This window comes from Nematostella vectensis, chromosome 2 (assembly GCF_932526225.1).
Source record: "Nematostella vectensis chromosome 2, jaNemVect1.1, whole genome shotgun sequence".
Taxonomy (NCBI): Eukaryota; Metazoa; Cnidaria; class Anthozoa; order Actiniaria; family Edwardsiidae; genus Nematostella; species Nematostella vectensis.
In genome coordinates, this window is record NC_064035.1 from 3,229,912 (window position 1) to 3,243,376 (window position 13,465).

The 13,465-nt window shown below is 41.5% G+C and overlaps 1 protein-coding gene across 1 annotated transcript; it reads right to left on the reverse strand.

Annotated features, from left to right (window-relative positions):
- Positions 1–4,278: 4,278 nt before the first annotated feature.
- On the reverse strand, positions 4,279–10,045 carry LOC116619567 (transcription factor 15). The gene is made up of 2 exons (XM_032384474.2): positions 8,474–10,045; positions 4,279–5,013 (listed from the first exon to the last, which is right to left on the reverse strand). Exons 1-2 carry the CDS (start codon positions 8,900–8,902, stop codon positions 4,942–4,944), a joined length of 501 nt encoding a protein of 166 aa, XP_032240365.1. The 5' UTR covers positions 8,903–10,045; the 3' UTR covers positions 4,279–4,941.
- Positions 10,046–13,465: the final 3,420 nt, after the last annotated feature.

A 13,465-nucleotide genomic window follows, 5' to 3' on the forward strand; every position in this document is an offset into this window, starting at 1 on the left:
GACCCCAAATAATAGAGGCTTACAAGTGGAATGGCGCTAACTTAACCGGGGGGGGGGGGGGGGGGGCTCCCATAAAAGTAAATATATCTAAGATATAGTAGATCCTGGGGATTTGAAACGATTTACGACCGCCGACTACAATCGTCTCCCCTTCGAATGTTTGAGGTGTCAAAGCTGCTGATCGGTATAGCATTATTCGGCGTTCGTTCGTAGCGCCTTCGGGTGTTCGGCGTTTGGGTATCAGAGGATGCTGAGCGGTATAGCACTATTCGGCGTTCGTTCGTAGCGCCTTCGGGTGTTTGGCGCAACGGTGCTTGAAACCCTCGCACCTGATAGCAGTTCTCCCGTTATTTCGCACTGACTCGATCACTTTTTAACCAATTTAACTTGTTAAGTTTATTAATTCCATCTAAGCATAGGGTTGCACTTAAATGTGCAAGCGCACTATAACATTCTAACACTGCGCACATCAAGAAGGCTGCTACTGCGCACATGGACTATCACACAAACTACTGTACACATCACATAGACTACTGTACGTATCACACAGACTACTGTACGTATCACACAGACTACTGTACACATCACATAGACTACTGTACACATCACACACACTACTGTACACATCACACAGATTACTGTACACGTCACACAAACTACTGTACACATCACACAAACTACAGTACGTATCACACAGATTACTGTACACACCACACAGACTACTGTACGTATCACACAGACTACTGTACACGTCACACAGACTACTGTACACGTCACACAGACTACTGTACACGTCACATAGACTACTGTACACATCACACAGATTACTGTACACGTCACACAGACTACTGTCCACATCACACAGACTACTGTACACGTCACACAGACTACTGTACACACCACACAGACTACTGTACACATCACACAAACTACTGTACACACCACACAGACTACTGTACACACCACACAGACTACTGTACACACCACACAGACTACTGTACACACCACACAGACTACTGTACACATCACACAGACTACTGTACACATCACACAGACTACTGTACACGTCACACAGACTACTGTACACGTTACATAGACTACTGTACACACCACACAGACTACTGTACACACCACACAGACTACTGTACACACCACACAGACTACTGTACACACCACACAGACTACTGTACACATCACACAGACTACTGTACACATCACACAGACTACTGTACACGTCACACAGACTACTGTACACGTTACATAGACTACTGTACACATCACACAGACTACTGTACACATCACACAGACTACTGTACACATCACACAGACTACTGTACACATCACACAGACTACTGTACTGGTCACACAGACTTCTGTACACGTCACATAGACTACTGTACACATCACACAGATTACTGTACACGTCACACAGACTACTGTCCACATCACACAGACTACTGTCCACGTCACACAGACTACTGTACACACCACACAGACTACTGTACACATCACACAAACTACTGTACACATCACACAGACTACTGTACACACCACACAGACTACTGTACACATCACACAGACTACTGTACACATCACACAGACTACTGTACACGTCACACAGACTACTGTACACATCACACAGACTACTGTACACATCACACAGACTACTGTACACATCACACAGATTACTGTACACGTCACACAGACTACTGTACACGTCACACAGACTACTGTACACATCACACAGACTACTGTACACATCACACAGACTACTGTACACATCACACAGACTACTGTACACATCACACAGACTACTGTACACATCACACAGACTACTGTACTGGTCACACAGACTTCTGTACACGTCACATAGACTACTGTACACATCACACAGATTACTGTACACGTCACACAGACTACTGTCCACATCACACAGACTACTGTCCACGTCACACAGACTACTGTACACACCACACAGACTACTGTACACATCACACAAACTACTGTACACATCACACAGACTACTGTACACACCACACAGACTACTGTACACATCACACAGACTACTGTACACATCACACAGACTACTGTACACGTCACACAGACTACTGTACACATCACACAGACTACTGTACACATCACACAAACTACTGTACACATCACACAGGCTACTGTACACATCACACAGACTACTGTACGTATCACACAGACTACTGTACACGTCACATAGACTACTGTACACGTCACATAGACTACTGTACACATCACACAGACTACTGTACACATCACACAGACTACTGTACACATCACACAGACTACTGTACACATCACACAGACTACTGTCCACATCACACAGACTACTGTCCACGTCACAGACTACTGTACACGTCACACAGACTACTGTACACGTCACACCGACTACTGTACACGTCACACTGACTACTTTATACATCACACAGACTACTGTACACATCACTAAACTACTGTACACATCACAGACTACTGTACACATCACACAGACTGCTGTACACACCACACAGACTACTGTACACACCACACAGACTACTGTACACACCACACAGACTACTGTACGTATCACACAGACTACTGTACATATCACACAGACTACTGTACACACCACACAGACTACTGTACACACCACACAGACTACTGGACACATCACACAGACTACTGTACACATCACACAGACTACTGTACACGTCACACAGACAACTGTACACGTCACACAGACTACTGTACACGTCACACAGACTACTGGACACATCACACAGACTACTGGACACATCACACAGACTACTGTACACGTCACACAGACTACTGTACACGTCACACAGACTACTGTACACACCACACAGACTACTGGACACATCACACAGACTACTGGACACATCACACAGACTACTGTACACGTCACACAGACTACTGTACACGTCACACAGACTACTGTACACGTCACACAGACTACTGTACACGTCACACAGACTACTGTACACATCACACAGACTACTGTACACACCACACAGACTACTGTACGTATCACACAGGCTACTGTACACGTCACACAGACTACTGTACGTATCACACAGACTACTGTACACACCACACAGACTACTGTACACATCACACAGACTACTGTACACATCACACAGACTACTGTACACATCACACTGTCTACTTTATACATCACACAGACTACTTTATACATCACACAGACTACTGTACGTATCACACAGGCTACTGTACACGTCACACAGACTACTGTACGTATCACACAGACTACTGTACACATCACACAGGCTACTGTACACATCACACAGGCTACTGTACACACCACACAGACTACTGTACGTATCACACAGACTAATGTACACACCACACAGACTACTGTACATATCACACAGACTACTGTACACATCACACAGACTACTGTACACATCACACAGACTACTGTACGTATCACACAGACTACTGTTCGTATCACACAGACTACTGTACACATCACACTGTCTACTTTATACATCACACAGACTACTTTATACATCACACAGACTACTGTACGTATCATACAGGCTACTGTACACACCACACAGACTACTGTACACGTCACACAGACTACTGTACGTATCACACAGACTACTGTACACATCACACAGGCTACTGTACACATCACACAGGCTACTGTACACACCACACAGGCTACTGTACACACCACACAGACTACTGTACGTATCACACAGACTACTGTACACACCACACAGACTACTGTACATATCACACAGACTACTGTACACATCACACAGACTACTGTTCGTATCACACAGACTACTGTACACATCACACAGACTACTGTACATATCACACAGACTACTGTACACACCACACAGACTACTGTACACACCACACAGACTACTGTACACGTCACACAGACTACTGTACACATCACACAGACTACTGTACGTATCACACAGACTACTGTACACATCACACAGACTACTGTTCACATCACACAGACTACTGTACACACCACACAGACTACTGTACACACCACACAGACTACTGTACGTATCACACAGACTACTGTACACATCACACAGACTACTGTACACGTCACACAGACTACTGTACACATCACACAGACTACTGTACGTATCACACAGACTACTGTACACATCACACAGACTACTGTACACATCACACAGACTACTGTACACATCACACAGACTACTGTACACATCATCAACTCAGACCATATATTTATCGGTTTTTGGATGATGATTTATTGAATTAAATACACAGCTTGAATCTGGTTTCCTACTGTTTCGGGTCTTTGATGGCTAGCAAGATGACGTTATTAAAAGAGAAAAGTTGCCCGAGTCGTTCATTTCCGTGTTATGCTCCAAAACTCACAATGAAATTCTCCAATCCTCAGGCATTCAGTTTTTTCAGAGGGCATAAATATTGATGTTCTTTTTAATGAACAGTGGGTTGGTAATATTTTGTCTGGAATTATTATTTTTTTTTTATCTCTTTGTCCGAACAGTATTACCTTTACGTACTTCGGTTTTATGAATCGCGTCCCCATCTATTTACTTGTTGATGCATAAACAGGAAAATATCGATATGTTTTGAGCCGAAAAGCCATATGAAAATAGTGTAAATCATGAAGGTTTCATCGAAATGTACCTCACTTTCCGATTCCCCATACTCCCAAAAACTTTGATGCAATTACAAAGCGACACAAATTACAACAGTTTCCATATTCGCTGTCGTAACGCCGTAACTGTTTGATTTGGAAATCTTTCCACGTTCTCTCCGAGGAGCACCGTATTTCTGATCGCTTTCAGTCTCACTACCCTGTTGTTACGCTCACGTGACTTGACACGCGCGCACTATGCGGGCGGCACACTTGATCACGTGTACTCAGCTCTTCGAGTCTCGGTTTCGCGGGCGATCCATAAAGTTTCTGCTCAGCGGTTTATCGTCTTTTGTTACCTGCAAAATAAATAATAATTCTCATAAGCGTTACTCCTGAACAAAAGCATAACTCATGTTACCTTTCTCAACCTTCACAGGAAACTTTTAAAGACCACGAAAATGAGTGGCCATGTGTAGAGGGTCTCAATGGGGTTAGCCATTAAATGGCAAAAAATGTTAATTATTGAAGCCAAAGTCTGAGGGGAAAACGTTCACCGTAATAAACATGCCGAAAAAATTACCGCAAGCGTAAAAACGCCAATTTTTTCAACCGTTAAACGTAAAACGCCGATTTTTTTAACCGTAAATCAGGTAGGCCACGAAAATGTCGCTAAGCTATGGAAAGAAAAATCCAACCACACTTATTTTCGCGAATGATATCGCGATTTTAATAATTATAAATATATATGATGAAATAAGCAACTTTCTGTTTTTGTTATAAAAACTTTGTTTCATTTTAAAATTTGCCTTTTCGATAATATTTTGATGCTCTTATTTTTCTGGCCTTACTTATCCCTGCTCGAAAGCCTTACACTACCTCTCAGGCCCTATACGTCCAATCCAACATCCGGTAGCAGTTACGTCATATCCATAAGAAGACTCGAAAAAGGCGCAAAATAGACGCGGGAGAATCGCGGACGGATGGTATTCGCATTAGGACGCAGATAGAAGCCAGCAGTTTACAGAAGAGCATTTTGGGCAATTGAATCTTGATCGTATGCAGGAGGGCATACGGGGGATCAAACACGAAATATTATATTAAAAAAAGTTAGCAAATATATGCGCAACTAAGGGAGCAACAGATTTTTAACTTGTATTGCTAATGTGCAAAATCGTTAACAGTTGTCATAAAGGAAACAAAGTAAACTGAAAGAAGTGGTCTGTTTTCGCCATTACATACCATCATTTAACTAATCTTTTAATGCTATTGCCCAAACCACCATGCTGGTCTATTCTTGCAATTGTGGCTAAATGAACATGTGATAGATCGCCAATACTGTGATTCTCTTGAGAGCAATGAGCTGCGCCGTGTCGACTTTGCGTGGGTATAAAATAGTTTTATTCCAGAGGCCCCCCATTTTCTTGATTGCAAATTAACTACTGAATGGTATTCCGTCATCGTGTAAGTTAGATTTAAATCAATTGCTAAACCAAGGGCAACCAAAACTAGACGAGTAGACTCATCGAAGTCCAAAATGAAAAGGCCCCGAGTTGTCTCCTAAATATATCGCGTTTATTCGCAGTATCAGCCTTGCTCGCACTGATTTAGCCTATTTTACGGTAACAGAATGCTTTTCTGTACGGCCTCACACGAGTATCTTTGGAAAAGCGCTTATTCGACTGTTGAAAAAATAAATCGCTGCCTTTATCATGTCGCTATTTTGCCCTAAATGAGACTACCAATAGCGCACAGATGAAGTAGACTATTATTTTGCTATTCACTCGACATTCAAAGTGCTCATTGCTTAATTTTTCAAAACCAAATACTTTCGTACAAAAAGCAGGGTACTCTTATGCTTATGTGCTGACCAAGAATCTAACGAAAATGGGGGCGAAGGGAAAAGGAAATGAAAGGAAAATGGGAGGGTTTATCCAAAAATGCATCCATAGGCTGAATGACTCTGGATTTACAATAATACGGGGTCTTATCAAGACTTCAGTGGCCCTAAAGCGAGATTCGTGACCGTAGAAACCTGCCATTTCAGGTCAAGATGAGCGGAGGGACGACTTGTGATAAGACAGCCTTCTTTTCAGAGGATGTTGACAAAAGGAAAGGCAGAGCGACAAGCCGCGCGCATTAGAAGCCCAAGTACACGAGGATGATGGAATTATGAGACTAACAATATGAGCTGTCTAATGCGCCAAGCCGGAGATTAGACGATTACTCGCCGCGCAATAGGAATGCGCAAATAGACCTTAATGCTATCCAAACATCCAAGAACAATAAGAACCAAGGCTAGAATAATAAAATCCCTTCCTATAGTACAGCTGGCACGCATATGAATTCGAGCCGGCGGTCATTCTGAGGCGTCACAGGCAGACACTAGGCACACTCGCATACACCCATCCATAACAGGATACCAAGAATAACAAGGGAAATCGTAAGAATAATAAGATCCTGTCGCTTTACTGCAGATGGTAGGCATCTGAGGCTTTACCGCCGGCCGTCCCAGAGGTGCTACTCTAGTCACGCTAACACACTCCCATTCCATCATGGGACAGAAGCAAATGGAGGAGCATGCCCACATGTAGGATTCTGTTTCTATAGTAGCCCTTGGAGGGAGCCCTCGCCCGCCGGTTATTACTCTTGGGCGTTACAGGTGATACTACGCACACACGCGCACCCATCTCACGATGGGACAGAGAGAGAAAATAAAGCATTGCTACATAAAATAAGTCGTGTTATGCCACTGACAACAGGCACCACAGCCTCCGTGCCAGGATCGATAATAAGAGCAACAATAAGGGGCCTGTAGCAGGCACGTGATGGGACACAGCCAACCCAGAAAAAACAACGGCCAGCTGATATGAAATAATAAAAATGCCAGATAGCTGATAGCAAGATCAGAAATCGCTGAATGTTTGTGTACAAAGAGAGACGTCTGCCTTGTGATTAATTGCTTTGACTGCAACCGAATGGTAGAACGTCAAGTCGTCTCCAGGCATGTGTTGTTTTAGCGCTCGAGGTGCGGCTATTGTACCAATTAATTAGCCATGTCTAATCGATTAGGACCGTTAGATAGGAACCAAAATGCTGTTGTCTATATGACATATCCAAAGAAAATCCACACCATAACTGAAGTTTTTTTGGGAGGATGATGCCAATACGAGGATACCATAGAACTCGATTTTCGTCGAAACGTCTTTTATACTTTGATTTTCTTTTCATGTATGAATTGAGTCAATTACCAATCCATTACCAGCCAGTAATTGTTTTCCACTATTTTTAGTAAGAAATCTGAATTAAATTTACGTTAAGAACTTTTAAAAATTTCAGACAACTTGGTGAGCTTGCCTGAAGGTCGATAGTAAAACGGAGTCAGATTTCTTCCATAAAACGTACGGAAGTTTAACAAGTTTTCTTCTCTCTGGTTCGTAATCAAATTAAAGAAAAAAGAACATCGCGCATTATAAGTTTTCCTACTCTATTGTAGTATCAGTAATCATTTAATGACAAATATCACGACCATTAGATCAGTCGCATTAGATCAGTGGAAATTGTAGCGGTACGTGGAATAGAAATTGCTAAATGCGACATGTTGCTCGTGTTTACATCTAACTTAACAGAACTGGTAAACAAAGCCATTACACTCAAAACTGTAAGTTTGAGACGCGAAACGTGGAGTATGATTATAAATTGTTACCAGACCGTACGTTTATTGTCACTATGCGATGATAAATTGAAGTGGTTCTGTCAAAACCAGGCATTTTACAAATCACCCCGTAACATATCACCCTGGACGTACGTACGACTTACCGCCTTCAGCAAACTCAAGCAAAACGTGCAAACCCTTCTAGCTGAGGATGGCGAAATAGTTCTGATATGATCCATAGAAGACGGCACATTGGGGCACTGTGTCCCACTTATGAGGATAGTGCTCAGATGCGCTATGTAACTGGACGCAAGGCGAAGTGTTTCTATCTTGGAAAGTTTACGATCCGAAGGTTCAGTTGGAATAAGAAGACGAAGAGCATTGAATGCTGCATTGACGCTGTGCGTCCTATTCCTCTCACGGGCATTTGCCGCTTGCCGTTGCTTGCTAAGGCCAGTAAGACGAGGCTTTCGACGTTTACGTTTCAATCGACTGGCGTTCTCGGAGTCGGATCCTTTTAGAGAGCTATCCGAGTCGTCTTCGCTAACCGCCGGCGCTTGCTCGCGTTCTCGCTTTCTTCTCGTTCCTTCCATCACAAACGAACGAAACTTTACACTGCTCGTAAAATCCACACCGAGTTGTAACGTCCCAAAAAAGGTTGTGATGTGTTAGATTATAAGCGAGAGGCAACCCAGAGAGGTTAATGTGTGGCGGTCACTACAAAGAGCAAGCGAGAAAATCTCCCGCCAATCAAGCGTGACCCGCCGTCAACAACCTTGATGACGCATTCTTCCCGATACACGACTCATATTCACGTAGGCACACAATCACAGATAACCCAAAAAACCCATACCTATCGACGATGCACCGAGACTTCAAATCGCCTTTTAGTTATAATGATAAAGAATTCAAAGCAAATAAGAAATTTCTCCCCGTGCTCATGCGTTGTTAATTTCCCTCGCTTGTCTAGCCTGAAATGGCATGCCCCGTCCCATGTAGTGTGCGTATAGGTTTTTAAAGATTCATAAATAAAATGCTCGTAATTTGTGAATACCAACGCAGAGCCTGAATTGCGGGGACGGTAAGTGTATAATTATCACCTCAAGCCGAAGCCGAAGGGAAGCACTTGAAACGAGTAATATAAGCCACCAGTCAAGGGTAATAAAAAGCCACTAGAGTCAAGAGTAATATAAGCCACTAGAGTCAAGAGTAAAAAGCCACTAAAGTCACGAGTAAAATACCGTGGTGACTGATTGCCGTGCTCGACGCAATTCTAAACTGGTCTTAATAGAATTATCTCCTTTTTACTGTTTCAAATAAGAAAATATATTTAGCCATACGCCTTGTTTCTTCTTAACGGACAGAAGAAAGTGTGAAATCTGATAGTAAGGGAAGCCAATGTTACGCCGATTTAAAAACGAACAACTCCTTTTGTTCATAATTTCGCACAGTACGAGTACTGAATTTCTCAAAATGGTGGCCTTGGCGAACCCCAAACCGAAAATTCTAATTTCTTGGATAACCATCGCAAAATAAACAAACGCTAATGGTCCCTCTCGCTCAAGTCCTGGCCGCTGCAAATACATGTCACTAATGAATCCCTTCTGTTCCTAAATAGTGGAGCTATCACTGCGAGGGAAAGCTCGTGTGTTTAGGGTAATCTAGCGTAGTTATAGCTTCCTTGCGGCACTGTGTTGCATTTCGTGTCGCAGAATCTCCGTCTGTTGTGGCGACCCCGCGTGGCGCTAGCCTTGTTGATGGCTCTCTTGAGTGACGGCTGGTGATCGGCGGTGTGTCGGGTGTTCCCACTGATTGATGGTGGTTGACACGGCAAATATTCCGGTTTAGGACTCGGCTGTGCGCTCCATAGGGAGCCAAATCTCGTCCCCAGGCTTCTATATCTTGCGCGACTTTTTTTTCTTTTTGACGAGTCAATGTGATTGAGCTGACCGAGAGAAGCCTGGATACGAAAACTACAGAGCGAGGGAAAGACAAAGAATTTATTGTCGTTTTTTTATCCTGGGCACCAAAGCCTCCAGACTTCCTCAGCGTCTGAAGGCTCTGGTACCCAGGGTAGAAGTTTAATGTGGCAGCTACTAATTTGAAGCTTCAGTTCGATCTCTTTGCGATCCCTGGAGCTTTCCTGAAATTTCTCTGATACAACAAAGATGGTAAGGCTTTCCTTGGCTACTGTTCCTTACCGTCGGTGCCCGTCTGTTGTGATTTTTTTACAAGCAACCCCTTAATCTGGCATACAGATATTCCCTTGGGTCAAATCCCACTAATGATTTTGTGTCTTATTGTATAATGTTGTATCTTTACTTAAAATACTTGAGCCCGCGATCTTATCTTTATTGGTATTGGGTATTCTTGGTACTGGGTATTATGGGTATTTGCTTGGGTATTCCCAGCAAAGATAACTTGTTTTGGAATAGATATGAGCTGAATTCAGCAAGAAACATAGGGTTATTTCGGACTGTCGGACCGTTAGTTTTTTTAGGGCCCCATACGGCTGCCGGACCGTTAGACTCTGCTTACCTCGAATCATATAAATCACGTTTTTAGTATTGCAGGTTTTATGTGGGAGGTTATAGGTCGTGTTTCACCTCTTGAGAAAAATGTGTAGCTTGTTAGGCCATCGGTTCTAATATAGGGGCAGGTTAGGCAGGGGCGGAAGGCACCGGGAGGTTGGTTGGTGTTAGGTTGGTGTCGAAAGTTAACTTGGCTTTAACGGGGATGTCGCGGAGGTTAGGTAAGCGGCGAAAGGGGAGGCTCAGTGAAACCTTATGGCATCGCTTAGACGATAGTAAGAGGTTGTAATTTCTTTGGATTATGTCGTTGATGTTAGGTAGTGTAGTGTGGCCTCAACCAGCGTGAAGAAACCGTTTAGCTGTTTAGTAATCCACACCACCCTATTTACCATCTTCCATAAGTTACTCCTTACTCAATTACTATTTTTATCTTTTGTTAGTTAATCATCAATGAATTTTGTACATATATTAGTTGTAACATGCCACTGTAACTCATTTATAACCTGAAGAAGGCAGGTATTGGCCTGCCGAAATATCGTTCTAAAAACATAAATCTGCGTTGTTGTCGATTTTTTTCTTTTAAAGGTTTTTTTTTAAAAATGAGAGCTTTTTTTTGTTCAATAATCGATATAACGACATTCATGATACTCCAATATAACGATACAAGAAATAACGATATTCAGTGCAATACTATTTGCGATACTGAATACACGATATAGCCACGATATTTTACTTGATGTAACATACTCCAATACAGCCACGATATTTGACTTGATATAACATACTCACGATATTTTACTTAATATAACATACTCACGATATTTGACTTGGTATAACATACTCACGATATTTGACTTGATATAACATACTCACGATATAGCCACGATATTTTACTTGATATAACATACTCACGATATAGCCACGATATTTTACTTGATATAACATACTCACGATATAGCCACGATATTTTACTTAATATAACATACTCACGATATAGCCACGATATTTTACTTGATATAACATACTCACGATATAGCCACGATATTTTACTTGATGTAACATACTCCAATATAGCCACGATATTTGACTTGATATAACATACTCACGATATTTTACTTAATATAACATACTCACGATATTTGACTTGGTATAACATACTCACGATATTTGACTTGATATAACATACTCACGATATAGCCACGATATTTTACTTGATATAACATACTCACGATATAGCCACGATATTTTACTTGATATAACATACTCACGATATAGCCACGATATTTTACTTAATATAACATACTCACGATATAGCCACGATATTTTACTTGATATAACATACTCACGATATAGCCACGATATTTTACTTGATATAACATACTCACGATATAGCCACGATATTTGACTTGATATAACATACTCACGATATAGCCACGATATTTTACTTGATATAACATACTCACGATATAGCCACGATATTGGACTTGATATAACATACTCACGATATTTTACTTGATATAACATACTCACGATATTTTACTTGATATAACATACTCACGATATTTGACTTGATATATCATACTCACGATATTTGACTTGGTATAACATACTCACGATATTTGACTTGATATAACATACTCACGATATAGCCACGATATTTGACTTGATATAACATACTCACGATATTTGACTTGATATAACATACTCACGATATTTTACTTGATATAACATACTCACGATATTTGACTTGATATAACATACTCACGATATTTGACTTGATATAACATACTCACGATATTTGACTTGATATAACATACTCACGATATTTGACTTGATATAACATACTCACGATATATGCTACTAGGGATGCTAGAAATTCACATGGGGGTGAAAACATAGTGACTTTCCTTGGTAAAATAGCGAAATATTCTGACCCATTATCAAGGGTTTTTTATCTGAGTAAACCCCAATCTAACCAGACCCATGCAAATCGAATACTGTCATTTTCTCTAAATAGAAGGCTCCCTACTAGATAGCTGACACAGTACAACGAATTTCTTTTACCTACCACCCCTCCCCCCAAAAAAAATCGCTTTCATGTCAGCTCCCTGCCAAGGAGTCCCCTACTAGCACTGCAGGTGTCCTGATATTTTTTAGAAAACAAAGTTATTTCCCAGCAGCGGGGAGTTGATATGTTTATGTGAAATGCAACAACAACCTTTACTATTGTACGGTTAAAGTTATTTGAAACACGATAAACTATATTTTGACAATATTTCATTACATAAATTTTGCTCGAAAGATTTTTTTTCTTGCCTTCCAAATATCCAAATATCCTTCCAAATATCCAGCCAGCGAGCTTTCCTCTGCGGCCTTCAATATTTTTTATGTTCAATGAGAATTGCTTTAACACGCCCTGCGAATAAAACGCCAAACCTGATAAAACTGTAAACCATGTTATTGGAGCTTTCATCCAGCTGGAATTACCTATACATGCACCCGGTCGAACAGACATTCGTTCCATTCATTACCTTTCTGGGCAAACAATACTTTACAGTTTATTAATGAATGAAATCACATATAGCTTTCAGAAAAAATCGCAGGGAAGCCTTTCGCAGCATGACA